The 16815-nt window shown below is 39.2% G+C and overlaps 1 protein-coding gene across 13 annotated transcripts in view; it reads left to right on the top strand.

Annotated features, from left to right (window-relative positions):
* The window catches only part of afap1 (actin filament associated protein 1), a 98246-nt gene extending 82347 nt beyond the window's left edge, over positions 1–15899 (top strand). For 5 of the 13 annotated variants that reach the window (XM_083557451.1, XM_083557447.1, XM_083557449.1 and 2 more), the window contains exons 13-18: positions 8836–9027; positions 9967–10087; positions 11035–11199; positions 11918–12108; positions 12237–12401; positions 13535–13859. In XM_083557451.1, the coding sequence (XP_083413577.1) occupies positions 8836–9027; positions 9967–10087; positions 11035–11199; positions 11918–12108; positions 12237–12401; positions 13535–13561 (861 nt within the window). In that variant the 3' untranslated portion in view covers positions 13562–13859. Of the gene's footprint in view, positions 1–8835; positions 9028–9966; positions 10088–11034; positions 11200–11917; positions 12109–12236; positions 12402–13534 lie in introns of all 13 variants that reach the window. The other 8 variants (XM_083557452.1, XM_083557448.1, XM_083557450.1 and 5 more) reach the window with 3 other exon arrangements.
* Positions 15900–16815: the final 916 nt, after the last annotated feature.

Below are 16815 nucleotides of genomic sequence, written 5' to 3'. Positions count from 1 at the left end.
ACATACAGTACACACACATACACTACACATACACTACACACATACACCACTTATACACTACACATACACTACACACATACACTACACACATACACTACTCATACACTACACATACAGTACACACACATACACTACTCATACACTACACACATACACCACTTATACACTACACATACAGTACACACACATACACTACACATACACTACACACATACACCACTCATACACTACACATACAGTACACACACATACACTACTCATACACTACACACATACACCACTTATACACTACACATACAGTACACACACATACACTACACATACACTACACACATACACTACTCATACACTACACATACAGTACACACACATACACTACACATACACTACACACATACACTACTCATACACTACACATACAGTACACACACATACACTACACATACACTACACACATACACCACTTATACACTACACATACACTACACACATACACTACACACATACACTACTCATACACTACACATACAGTACACACACATACACTAAACATACACTACACACATACACCACTTATACACTACACATACACTACACACATACACTACACACATACACTACTCATACACTACACATACAGTACACACACATACACTACTCATACACTACACATACAGTACACACACATACACTACACATACACTACACACATACACCACTCATACACTACACATACACTACACACATACACTACTCATACACTACACATACAGTACACACACATACACTACACATACACTACACACATACACTACTCATACACTACACATACAGTACACACACATACACTACACATACACTACACACATACACCACTTATACACTACACATACACTACACACATACACTACACACATTCACTACTCATACACTACACATACAGTACACACACATACACTACACACATACACCACTTATACACTACACATACACTACACACATACACCACTTATACACTACACATACACTACACACATACACTACTCATACACTACACATACAGTACACACACATACACTACACACATACACCACTTATACACTACACATACACTACACACATACACCACTTATACACTACACATACACTACACACATACACTACTCATACACTACACACACATACACTACACACATACACCACTTATACACTACACATACACTACACACATACACTACTCATACACTACACATACACTACACACATACACCACTTATACACTACACATACACTACACACATACACTACTTATACACTACACATACACTACACACACATACACTACACACATACACCACTTATACAGTACACACACATACACTACACACATACACCACTTATACACTACACATACACTACACACATACACCACTTATACACTACACATACACTACACACATACACTACTCATACACTACACATACACTACACATACACTACACACATACACTACACACATACACCACTTATACACTACACATACACTACACACATACACCATTCATACACTACACATACACTACACACATACACTACTCATACACTACACATACAGTACACACACATACACTACACACATACACCACTTATACACTACACATACACTACACACATACACCACTTATACACTACACATACACTACACACATACACTACTCATACACTACACATACAGTACACACACATACACTACACACATACACCACTTATACACTACACATACACTACACACATACACCACTTATACACTACACATACACTACACACATACACTACACATACAGTACACACACATACACTACACACATACACTACTCATACACTACACATACAGTACACACACATACACTACACATACACTACACACATACACCACTCATACACTACACATACACTACTCATACACTACACACATACACTACTCATACACTACACATACAGTACACACACATACACTAAACATACACTACACACATACACTACTCATACGCTACACATACAGTACACACACATACAGTACACTCACATACACTACACATACACACAGTACATACAGTACACACACAGTACACATACACACACATACACTACACATACAGACAGTACACACAGTACACACACATACACTACTCATACACTACACATACAGTACACATACACACACATACACTACACATACACACAGTACATACAGTACACACAGTACACATACACACACATACACTACACATACACACAGTACATACAATACACACAGTACACATATACACACATACACTACACATACAGACAGTACACACAGTACACACATACACTACTCATACACTACACATACAGTACACACACAACACTACACATACACTACACACATACACTACTCATACGCTACACATACAGTGCACACACATACACTACACATACACACAGTACACTCACATACACTACACATACACACAGTACACACATACACTACACACATACACTACACATACACACAGTACACACACATACAGTACACATACACACAGTACACACACATACAGTACACACATACACACACATACAGTACACACACAGTACACTCACATACAGTACACATACACTACACACATACACCACTTATACACTACACATACACTACACACATACACCACTTATACACTACACATACACTACACACATACACTACTCATACACTACACATACAGTACACACACATACACTACACACATACACCACTTATACACTACACATACACTACACACATACACCACTTATACACTACACATACACTACACACATACACTACACACATTCACTACTCATACACTACACATACAGTACACACACATACACTACACACATACACCACTTATACACTACACATACACTACACACATACACCACTTATACACTACACATACACTACACACATACACTACTCATACACTACACATACAGTACACACACATACACTACACACATACACCACTTATACACTACACATACACTACACACATACACCACTTATACACTACACATACACTACTCATACACTACACACACATACACTACACACATACACCACTTATACACTACACATACACTACACACATACACTACTCATACACTACACATACACTACACACATACACCACTTATACACTACACATACACTACACACATACACTACTTATACACTACACATACACTACACACACATACACTACACACATACACCACTTATACAGTACACACACATACACTACACACATACACCACTTATACACTACACATACACTACACACATACACCACTTATACACTACACATACACTACACACATACACTACTCATACACTACACATACACTACACATACACTACACACATACACTACACACATACACCACTTATACACTACACATACACTACACACATACACCATTCATACACTACACATACACTACACACATACACTACTCATACACTACACATACAGTACACACACATACACTACACACATACACCACTTATACACTACACATACACTACACACATACACCACTTATACACTACACATACACTACACACATACACTACTCATACACTACACATACAGTACACACACATACACTACACACATACACCACTTATACACTACACATACACTACACACATACACCACTTATACACTACACATACACTACACACATACACTACACATACAGTACACACACATACACTACACACATACACTACTCATACACTACACATACAGTACACACACATACACTACACATACACTACACACATACACCACTCATACACTACACATACACTACTCATACACTACACACATACACTACTCATACACTACACATACAGTACACACACATACACTAAACATACACTACACACATACACTACTCATACGCTACACATACAGTACACACACATACAGTACACTCACATACACTACACATACACACAGTACATACAGTACACACACAGTACACATACACACACATACACTACACATACAGACAGTACACACAGTACACACACATACACTACTCATACACTACACATACAGTACACATACACACACATACACTACACATACACACAGTACATACAGTACACACAGTACACATACACACACATACACTACACATACACACAGTACATACAATACACACAGTACACATATACACACATACACTACACATACAGACAGTACACACAGTACACACATACACTACTCATACACTACACATACAGTACACACACAACACTACACATACACTACACACATACACTACTCATACGCTACACATACAGTGCACACACATACACTACACATACACACAGTACACTCACATACACTACACATACACACAGTACACACATACACTACACACATACACTACACATACACACAGTACACACACATACAGTACACATACACACAGTACACACACATACAGTACACACATACACACACATACAGTACACACACAGTACACTCACATACAGTACACATACACTACACACATACACCACTTATACACTACACATACACTACACACATACACCACTTATACACTACACATACACTACACACATACACTACTCATACACTACACATACAGTACACACACATACACTACACACATACACCACTTATACACTACACATACACTACACACATACACCACTTATACACTACACATACACTACACACATACACTACACATACAGTACACACACATACACTACACATACACTACACACATACACTACTCATACACTACACATACAGTACACACACACATACACTACACATACACTACACACATACACCACTCATACACTACACATACACTACTCATACACTACACACATACACTACTCATACACTACACATACAGTACACACACATACACTAAACATACACTACACACATACACTACTCATACGCTACACATACAGTACACACACATACAGTACACTCACATACACTACACATACACACAGTACATACAGTACACACACAGTACACATACACACACATACACTACACATACAGACAGTACACACAGTACACACACATACACTACTCATACACTACACATACAGTACACATACACACACATACACTACACATACACACAGTACATACAGTACACACAGTACACATACACACACATACACTACACATACACACAGTACATACAATACACACAGTACACATATACACACATACACTACACATACAGACAGTACACACAATACACACATACACTACTCATACACTACACATACAGTACACACACAACACTACACATACACTACACACATACACTACTCATACGCTACACATACAGTGCACACACATACACTACACATACACACAGTACACTCACATACACTACACATACACTACACACATACACTACACATACACACAGTACACACACACATACAGTACACATACACACAGTACACACACATACAGTACACACATACACACACATACAGTACACACACAGTACACACACATACAGTACACATACATACACATACAGTACACATACACTACACATACACTACACATACACTACACACATACACTACTCTTATGCTACACATTCAGCACACACACATACACTACACATACACACAGTACACATACACTACACATACACTACACACATACACACACATACGCTACACATTCAGTACACACACATACAGTACACATACACTACACACATACACTACTCTTACGCTACACATTCAGTAAACACATACAGTACACATACACACACATACACTACACAAACACACAGTACATAGAGTACACACACAGTACACATACACACACATATACTACACATACACACAGTACACACAGTACACACACATACACTACTCATACACTACACATACAGTACACACACATACACTACACATACACTACACACATACACCACTCATAAACTACACATACACAGCACATACACTACACACATACACTACTCATACACTACACATACAGTACACACACATACACTACACACATACACTACTCATACACTGCACATACAGTACACACACATACACTACACATACACTACACACATACACCACTCATACACTACACACATACACCACTCATACACTACACATACAGTACACACACATACACTACACATACACTACTCATACACTCATACAGTACACACACATACACTACACATACACTACACACATACACCACTCATACACTACACATACACTACACATACAGTACACACACATACACTACACATACACTACTCATACGCTACACATACAGTACACATACACTATACATACATACATACATACACTATACAAACACACAGTACATACAGTACACACACAGTACACACAGTACACACACATACACTACTCATACACACAGTACACACATACACTACTCATACACTACACATACACTACACACATACACTACTCATACGCTACACATACAGTACACACACATACAGTACACTTACATACACTACACATACACACAGTACATACAGTACACACACAGTACACATACACACACAGTACACATACACACACATACACTACACATACAGACAGTACACACAGTACACACACATACACTACTCATACACTACTCATACACTACACATACAGTACACATACACACACATACACTACACATACACACAGTACATACAGTACACACAGTACACATACACACACATACACTACACATACAGACAGTACACACAGTACACACATAGACTACTCATACACTACACATACAGTACACACACAACACTACACATACACTACACACATACACTACACACATACACTACTCATACGCTACACATACAGTACACACACATACACTACACATACACACGGTACACTCACATACACTACACATACACACAGTACACACATACACTACACACATACACTACACATACACACAGTACACACACATACAGTACACATACACACAGTACACACACATACAGTACACATACACACACATACAGTACACACACAGTACACTCACATACAGTACACATACATACACATACAGTACACATACACTACACATACACACAGTACACACACACATACACTACACACATACACTACTCTTATGCTACACATTCAGCACACACACATACACTACACATACACACAGTACACACACACATACACTACACACATACACTACTCTTACGCTACACATTCAGTACACACACATACAGTACACATACACACAGTACACACACACACATACACTACACACATACACTACTGATACGCTACACATACAGTACACACACATACACTACACATAAACACAGTACACACACACACATACACTACACATACACTAAACACATACACTACTCATACGCTACACATACAGTACACACACACATACACTACACATACACTACACACATACACTACTCATACACTACACATACAGTACATACACAGTACAGTACACATACACACACATACAGTACACACACAGTACAGTACACACACATACACTTCACATACACACAGTACACACACACACACACACACACACACACATACATACAGTACAAACACATACACTACACATACAGTACACACACCACACACACACACACACACACACACATACATACATACAGTACAAACACATACAGTACACAGAGCACACACACAGTACATACAACACACAAAAACACACAGTGTACACACACATACATCACACACACAAATACATACAGAACATACAACACACACACAGTACACACACAGTACATACAACACACAAAAACACACAGTGTACACACACATACATCACACACACAAATACATACAGAACATACAACACACACACAATACACACACGAACATACAACACAAACACACACAACAAGATTTTCCGCTGTCCTCTCTTATGCTACTTTTTCTATCTATCTATCTATCTATCTATCTATCTATCTATCTATCTATCTATCTATCTATCTATCTATCTATCTATCTATCTATCTATCTATCTATCTATCTATCTATCTATCTATCTATCTATCTATCTATCTATCTATCTATCCGTTCTTCTCTCCTTCTTCTCTCTCTTTTCTTTCGTTTCTCTTCACATTCTCATCACTCTTTTTTCTTCTCTTCACACACACATCACTCTTTCTTCCTTTAACCTCCTTTTTATTGATTCTTTTTTCTTCCTTCTCCCATCTGTCTCTCCCATCTCATGTTTTGCTCTTCTTTTTCTCCGCATATTATAATCACTCCCTTCTCTTCCCATTCTCCATCATTTCACCTTTGCCTTTTTTCTCACTTTTTATCGGGTCATGTTATCATAACCCTCATCTATTGTATTCTCACTCTCCTTCATCACACTTTTTTCTCCCCTAATCTCGTTTCTCTTCTTTCTCTCTCCCCTTCTACTATCATTCTCCTCTGTTTCTCTGCCCCTACTCTCTCCTCCATCCTTATTCAAACCCTTTTCTCACTCTTTTTTCTTTCTCCTGACTCTTTTCTCCCCATCATTCTTTCTCATCTGCCCTTCTGCTCACCATCTCTGTTTTCTTCCTATCCCTTCATTTATCTCCTTCTGTCCTTCTTCTCACCATCTCCTCTGGTTTCTTTCCATCTCCACTCTTTCTCTTCTCTTTCTTCTCTCGCTTCTGATCTTTTCGCTTGTCTCTCAGAAGGACCGACAGCTTGGTTCTTTGGAGTCTCACTATGAGAACGCTGAGCTTTATGAGGACTTGCCCCAAACCTCCCCCAAACCGGAGACTTGCTCCTCGTCCAAACCGAGGTGGCCGCCAACTTCCTCCAGCCATTACAAAACACCTGTCTCTTCTTCCTCAGCTTCCTCTGCCTCTAATTCTACCTCTCAGGTGACTAACACAATCTCCCTGCTTCATAACAAACTCTGACTTTTATTTCTGTTTCTATCTCTGTCTGATCCGGAACCCAGGACCTCATTAAAATATCCTACTGAAAGATTTTGATGTATTTATTAAACACTATGGGCATGTATGCAAAAAAGGGCAGAAAGTAACTACTCCAAGTGTGTTGCATTGCCCTGTAATGCAGCGTGAACAGAAGTTTGATAGGATGGAGAGTAAAAGTAAGCGCTCACTAGTAAATATTATTGCTGATAAAAATATCAGGGGTCAGAAAAAGTTGTCAGCGCTGCTAAATTCCATATAACTCCATTATATTTTGGATTCAATAAGATTTTTGTGTTGATCCAGGGTGTAATTCTGGTTCTGACTCTGGGTTTTCTCTGGATAATTTGTAAAGATTTCATTCATTCATTCATTTTAGTGAGAACTTTAGCCTGGTTAATGTTTGCTGTGGATCTAGTGGACACTATCCAGGAGTCTATCCTGAACTCTATCCAGTAGTTTATCCAGGAGTCCAGTTTGAAGTCCAGCTTGGTGTCCATCCTGAAAGCGATCCAGTAGTTTATTCAGGAATCAATCCCATAGTCTAAACTGGATACGATTCCAGAGTCTTTTTTAGAGTCTTTTCCAGAGTATACTCGCTCAGTCTTTTCCAAAGTCCAGAGTCTATCCCAGAGTCACACTATAAGTAATTCAGCAATACACCCTGAATGCACACACAATGAAGAAGAATGAATTAAAGATTATCAATGTAATTACATTAGCTGATGGTAATGATTTGACGTGGGGGTAAAAACCTTCACACTTTGACTAGATTGCCAACTTTTTTTAAAATAGATTTTTATTTTTGTGTGTGTGTGTGTGTGTGTGTGTGTGTGTGTGTGTGTGTGTGTGTGTGTGTGTGTGTGTGTATGTGTGTGTAATCAGGTGAAGGGAAAGAAAGCCATGAGTCTTAATGGTTTAGCAACCAAACAGAAGCTGGACAAGAACCAACCCAAAAAGACCAACGGAACCACAAGCTGTGCTCCAATGAAGCATAACAATTCAAGTAAGCGAACAGAGTCAGTGTTAAGCCAGTGTTTAAACTAAGTGTTAAATCTGAGTAGAGTCAGTGTTAAATCAGTGTGGAATCTGAGTAGAGTCAGTGTAGTGTCTGAGTAGAGTCAGTGTTAAATCTGAGTAGAGTCAGTGTTAAATCTGAGTAGAGTCAGTGTTAAATCTGAGTAGAGTCAGTGTTAAATCTGAGTAGAGTCAGTGTTTAAACTGAGTAAAATCACTGTTAAATCTGAGTACAGACAGTGTAGAGTCTGAGTAGCGTCAGTGTAAAATGAGTGTAGAATCTGAGTAGGGTCAGTGTTGAATCTGAGTAAATTCAGTGTAGAGTCAGTGTTGAATCTGAGTAGAGTCAGTGTTGAATCTGAATGGAGTATGTGTTGAATCTGAGTAGAGTCAGTGTAAAGTCAGCGTTGAATCTGAGTAGAGTCCGTGTAGAGTCAGTGTTGAATCTGAGTAGAGTCAGTGTAAAGTGAGCGTTGAATCTGAGTAGAGTCAGTGTAGAGTCAGGGGTGAATTAGTGTAAAGTCAGTGTTGAATCTGAGTAGAGTCAGTGTTAAATCTGAGTAGAGTCAGTGTTAAATCAGTGTGGAATTTGAGTAGAGTCAGTGTTGAATCTGAGTAGAGTCAGTGTTGAATCTGAGTAGATTCAGTGTTGAATCTGAGTAGAGTCAGTGTAGAGTCAGTGTTGAATCTGAGTAGAGTCAGTGTTGAATCTGAGTAGAGTCGGTGTTAAATCTGAGTAGAGTCAGTGTTAAATCTGAGTAGAGTCAGCGTAGAGTCAGTGTTGAATCTGAGTAGAGTCAGTGTTAAATCTGAGTAGAGTCAGTGTTGAATCTGAGTAGAGTCAGTGTAGAGTCAGTGTTGAATCTGAGTAGAGTCAGTATTGAATCTGAGTAGAGTCAGGATGGAAGTGTGATCATTGTAATGGTCCTCCTGCAGGTGTGGATCAGTATAAATACGGGAAGAACAGAGTGGAAGCGGACGCTAAGAGGCTCCAGGCCAAAGAGGACGAGCTGATGAAGAAAAAGCAGGAGATTCGTAACCGTCTCACGCAGCTGAAGAAGGACAGGAGAGACCTGCGCATGGCCATCGAGAACACCAGCGGTGAGGAACACGATCCCATCTCACAAATAAATCAAGGAATTAGGAATAAATGAGATTATATTGTATACTAGAGAGGAGTGCAAAAGATTGTGCCCCCTCTCATGATCTCCAATAATGATGTTGGTGCAATCAGAGAAGATGCAGAGTTACTGATGATCTATCGGGAAAAATGGGCTTCAGCATGTCCAATATTACAACTGAGATGATTCTGTAAAAGAGTTCAGTTTGGTTATAAATTCAGAAATAAAATGCAAAATAAAACTGATTGACACACCACTGGACCATTTCTGTTAGTTAAGGAGATGAATTATGATTATTGATCTTTGTAGTTGTGGGGATTTTCATTTCATTTTCTTTACTTCTTCTACAAAAGTTCTTTCTTTTTTAGTTTTTTCCTTCTCTATGACCAGGTTTTCAGCATTTCTGGGGCTCATTTTAGATCATTTTTTTAAACTTTATTATTTATCATTAAAAATAAAAACAAAATACGAACAGGACGGAAAACAAACGTGATGGTAACCCGATGAAGGATCACGAGCGCCACCTAGTGGCACTAAAGTTTAATTTTAGCTTTTACATGGCATGGAAAAACTCCCTTAGATGTTATAAGGAAGAAGAAACCTTGAGAGGAACCAGACTTTTGAGCCCATCCTCATTTGTGTGTGTGTGTGTATGTGTGTGTGTGTGTGTGTGTGTGTGTGTGTGTGTGTGTGTGTAGGTAAGCGCTCTCAGGCCTCGCTGGCAGAGCGGCTTAAGAAAGTGGAGGATGAGTGTAAGCTGAAAGAGGAGGAGCGAGTGAACTTGGAGCTGGAGCTGACCGAGGTGAAGGAGAGCCTGAAGAAGGCTTTGAGTGGAGGAGTCACTCTCGGACTGACCATTGAACCCAAAACCAGCAGCTCCAGTCCACAGGTGTGTAGTGGGTTAAGAGTCGAGATAATAAACCGGAACACTCTGTATAATTACTAATAATTGTTGATAATAATGTTTGTGTGTGTGTGTGTGTGTGTGTGTGTGTGTGTGTGTGTGTGTGTGTACAGTCTCCAGTGCTGGTCAGGCGCACAGTAGATAACTCTCCCATCTCCAGCTGTGACACCAGCGACACAGAGACCTGCTCACTGCCAGTCAACAGCGCCTCCTTACTGCGACGCCAAGTACCGCAGAAAAACCCTCCAGTACGCGGCCATGTGCTCCGAAAGGCCAAGGTCAGTTACTGTTTCTCAGACACACACACACACACACACACACACACACACACACACACACACACACACACACACACACACAAAACAAAAAGTATTGCCAGAAAATAACTAACACTCCTTAACTTTAATCAAACAAACAAAGTAAATACAATTATTAATTAATATTTATACATTATATTAATAAATTAATCCACTTATTTAACCAAAATGTAATCAGATTTATTTAGCATTATTATTATTATTATTATTATTATTATTATTATTATTATTATTATTATTATTATGAAAAGTACTAATTGTGAATGAAATCATCTGATTTCATTTGTAAATAAAAATGTTTTTTTTATTTAATGCAGAAAAATAAATACATTAATAAACATTTAAATATATTAAAAAAGGGAACAAAAAAAATGTTAATGAAATGTTTAATATTCAGCGTGTTCTGGTTGTGTAAAGACGCTTTTATTTCAATTTTTTTTTACATTCTTGTTTATGAATACATTTGTTTTTATTTAATGTGTAGAACAGATTATAATCATTCAAATAAAAATGTCAGAATCAGGAATCATACCAGTGTTTACAGCGTCAAGGTGAGAATTTACTACAAGAATATCAAGTAATCCAAGTAAAAAAAAAACAAAAACAGGTGGTTCCATGATAAATATCACTCCAGACGTCCGTCCGTCTGCTCTCTAAATAACACGTACAGAACTCAGACGTGTTCTTCGTTTCGTCTTGTTGTACAGTGAAGTCGGTTCCACTTTCAGTGCAGACGGAACTGCATGCTGTTAAAGTGTGGGATGGGAGCCGTGTTGGTTCACTTTCACTTTTCAGGAATCTTCACTGGTCCAAAAAACATCTCCAAACCATTCATCTTCCACCTCCATGTGTGAGTGTGGGGGTGAGGGAGTCTGATCACATCTTCTCTCCTGTTCTCCATCTCACACAAGTTCTTCTCTTGGAGACAAAAACGTCTCATTTGGACTTCACACAACTTTCATCAGCTCATTTTAAATATGTGTGTGTGTGTGTGTGTGTGTGTGTGTGTGTGTGTGTGTGTGTGTGTGTGTGTGTGTGTGTGTGTGTGTGTGTGTGTGAAATGTACTAATATATGGTTCATTTTTGTCTTACAGGAATGGGAGATGAAATCCGGCACGTAAACACTTTGTTTTTTTTTCTTTTTTTTTTTTTGTTTTTTTTTTATATATATTTTTGTTTTTGTTTTCTTTTTTGTATTTATTAAAAATTTGCATAAAGAAGAGATCGAAGCGGAGTCTCCTGATGACGCAAAAACCCACCCGGTGCGTCCTGCAGTGAGTCTGGATGTCCCTGTCCTACACATTTGAGTCTTTTTGTTTTTTTCTGGATGGTCAGTGTGACCTGCTCCTCGATCTGCTCGAATCCAGCGGCCGACGTTTTAAAGGAAAAAAAGACGAAGAAGAAGAAAAAAAAAAGAAACACTTTGAAAGTATTTATTTGTAAATGTTGAAATGCAAGCCTTTCTCTATGTGTCTGTGTTTATATTTAAAGCTTGATGCAGCGTTTTATTTGGCCTCATGCCAGGTCTCCATTTTGTGTTTTAATTCTTTTTCTTGCTTTGCAATTTACAATTGAGTTTTTATTTTTCTTTTTAAAACGACTTCTGATCATTAGGATGTTGACCATTTAAAACAAACATAACAGGAAAGTGAGGGAGGACGGTTGAGGCACTTTCTCTGAAACAGCTTTGATGAAAGAAGTCAATGGCGATGTGGGCGTGACCACAAGCGTTGTCAGGCCCCGCCCTCCATTCACATACTGGTGCTTGGCCACGCCCACACCTTCAACCGAGCAGTATTTATCCTTCAGGACCCTTTCAGTGTTCAGTGATGTGATGGAAAGCAATAGTTACTGCTACAGGTCCAGTGTTGTTTTGTTTCCTGTATAGTTCACATTCATCTCGATGTTTAATAGGGTTGGAGCTCCATAGCAGTGGTTCCTCCTCACCAAACCACGGAAAGTAGAATTTCATGGAACTGGCTTTGTGCACAAATGTGTCTTTACAAATGTGTGACTTTGTGCTAACAGTTTGGGGAAGAAGCACATATGGCTGGAACAGTCAGTTTCCCCAGAACACTGGAAACAAAGTGATTTCCATAAAATCTTGTGCTAAACCGTTACCATAGAAGCGATAACGGAGTAAAAACCACAGATTTGCCGTTATAAAAATTGTTTTCAGACCGATCAGAATCCAGAATTTCAAAAGCGTCTTGGTTTAAACGCCTGACGTCGAGCCGTGTATTGTATGTGAGGGGGCGGAGCTAATTCCAGGGCAGTAGAGAATCATTTACAGACACTTTAAAAAGTGACACACCGCACCTTTAATAAAAGCACGGCGTATTCGGGTTTTCCTTCGGCTCATGTGTCACTTTTCCAGACTACTGCCATCGCGCTCACACCCCGGGACATTCCTGTTATTATTATTATTATTATTATTATTATTATTATTATTATTATTATTATTATTATTCACAAGCCGCAGGTTTCGTTCACTTTTACATTCTTTTTTTGATCAGTTGAAGTGAAGTGTATGTGACGACACGCCTCTGGGTTTCGTTGTTGTAGTTTGAATGTCAGTGCTGTGAGTCTGCGTCTGTGTGAGGAGGAGAAAAGTTTCATACTGTTACAGACAGACGAGTAAACGACTGTCTCTCTCTGTCTCTTTTTTTCCTCCCTATGTCTCCTTTATTTCTGCCTCTGTCTCTCTCTTTCTCTCTTTTGTTTCTTTCTTTATTTTCTCCCTCTTTATGTCTCTCTCTGTCCCTGTTGCTCCACATCTCTCTCTGTCCCAGTTGCTCCATGTCTCTCTCTGTCCCTGTTGCTCCACATCTCTCTCTGTCCCAGTTGCTCCATGTCTCTCTCTGTCCCTGTTGCTCCACATCTCTCTCTGTCCCTGTTGCTCTATGTCTCTCTCTTTGTCCCTGTTGCTCCACATCTCTCTCTGTCCCTGTTGCTCTATGTCTCTCTCTGTCCCTGTTGCTCCATGTCTCTCTCTGTCCCTGTTGCTCTATGTCTCTCTCTGTCCCTGTTGCTCCATGTCTCTCTCTGTCCCTGTTGCTCCATGTCTCTCTCTGTCCCTGTTGCTCTATGTCTCTCTCTGTCCCTGTTGCTCTATGTCTTTCTGTCTCTCTCTCTCTCTCTTGCTTTCTCTCGTTGTCTCTCTCCCAAACTTTTAGAGACCAATGATGTCATAAATGTGAAAGGTAATAAGTATTGTTTATTTTTTAGAGGAAAGGGTCAGGGGTCAGGGGTACGGGGTTGAGAAGTGGGTGGGTTTTAGGGGATTAAAAAAAACAACTTTAAAAAGCGACTTTGTTTTTTGCACCTTAAAGAAATTTTTTACTCTCGCTTTTTCTTAACTTTTTTTTTTTTACTCTCGTTTTTACTCTCACTGCACGCTGACTGTTGCTGCCTCGGCGACGTAAACGTTATACACACAAATAAAAACTGCAGTCAGAACTCATGTGTATGGGCTTTGTGTTTGCACCTCAACACACACACACACACACACACACACACACACACACACACACACACACACACACACACACACACACACACACACATCTATACCCTCACTTAACCACTATCCAATAATCACATTCAGCAACATATCCGTGTGTGTGTGTGTGTGTGTGTGTGTGTGTGTGTGTGTGTGTGTGTGTGTGTGTGTGTGTGTGTGTGTGTGTGTGTGGAGGGCCATCAGGGCCAGCAATTCCTCATCTGCTGGTCAAAACTTTATCAGGATCACTGACTTCTAATGAATCTATTTTTGTCCATGAAAATATATTTAATTATTCATAATAGTCTAATGTGTATATCTGTGTATATTTGTATGTGTGTGTGTGTGTGTGTGTGTGTGTGTGTGTGTGTGTGTGTGTTCGTTGCTGTTGTATTAGAACAGTTCTATACTGTGGAATGTCCTGTTACAGAGAGGCAGGTCAGTGGAATGCCACTCTGCTTTATTATCTAATTATATATTCAGTAAATGAAGATCAGACAGAAGGGATTCCGTTGTGGGATTAATTATCCTTCATTCACACACAACTCCTTTGTGTGACGTCAAATAGTTTTGTAGGCAATCATGAAAAGGAGGACAGAAGAATTTCTGAAGGTTCTTCGGCTCCATTTTTCCGTTTGTCCAGTAGAGGGCAGTGTTCTCATACAGATCCTGTACACGTGTCTAAATGTAGTGTGTGTGTGTGTGTGTGTGTGTGTGTGTGTGTGTGTGTGTGTGTGTGTGTGAGTGTGTGAGTGTGTGAGTGTGTTGTGTCTAAAAGGTCTGAGATATGAGACGAGGCTGTAACAGGAGCCTATTTCTGCTCGATTAATTTTATTATGCTGTGACTTGGCTGTTCCAAAGTTTGGAGTTTAA

Source organism: Silurus aristotelis (assembly GCF_946808225.1).
Source record: "Silurus aristotelis genome assembly, chromosome: 12".
Taxonomy (NCBI): Eukaryota; Metazoa; Chordata; class Actinopteri; order Siluriformes; family Siluridae; genus Silurus; species Silurus aristotelis.
This window is presented reverse-complemented; position numbering and strand designations above follow the sequence as displayed.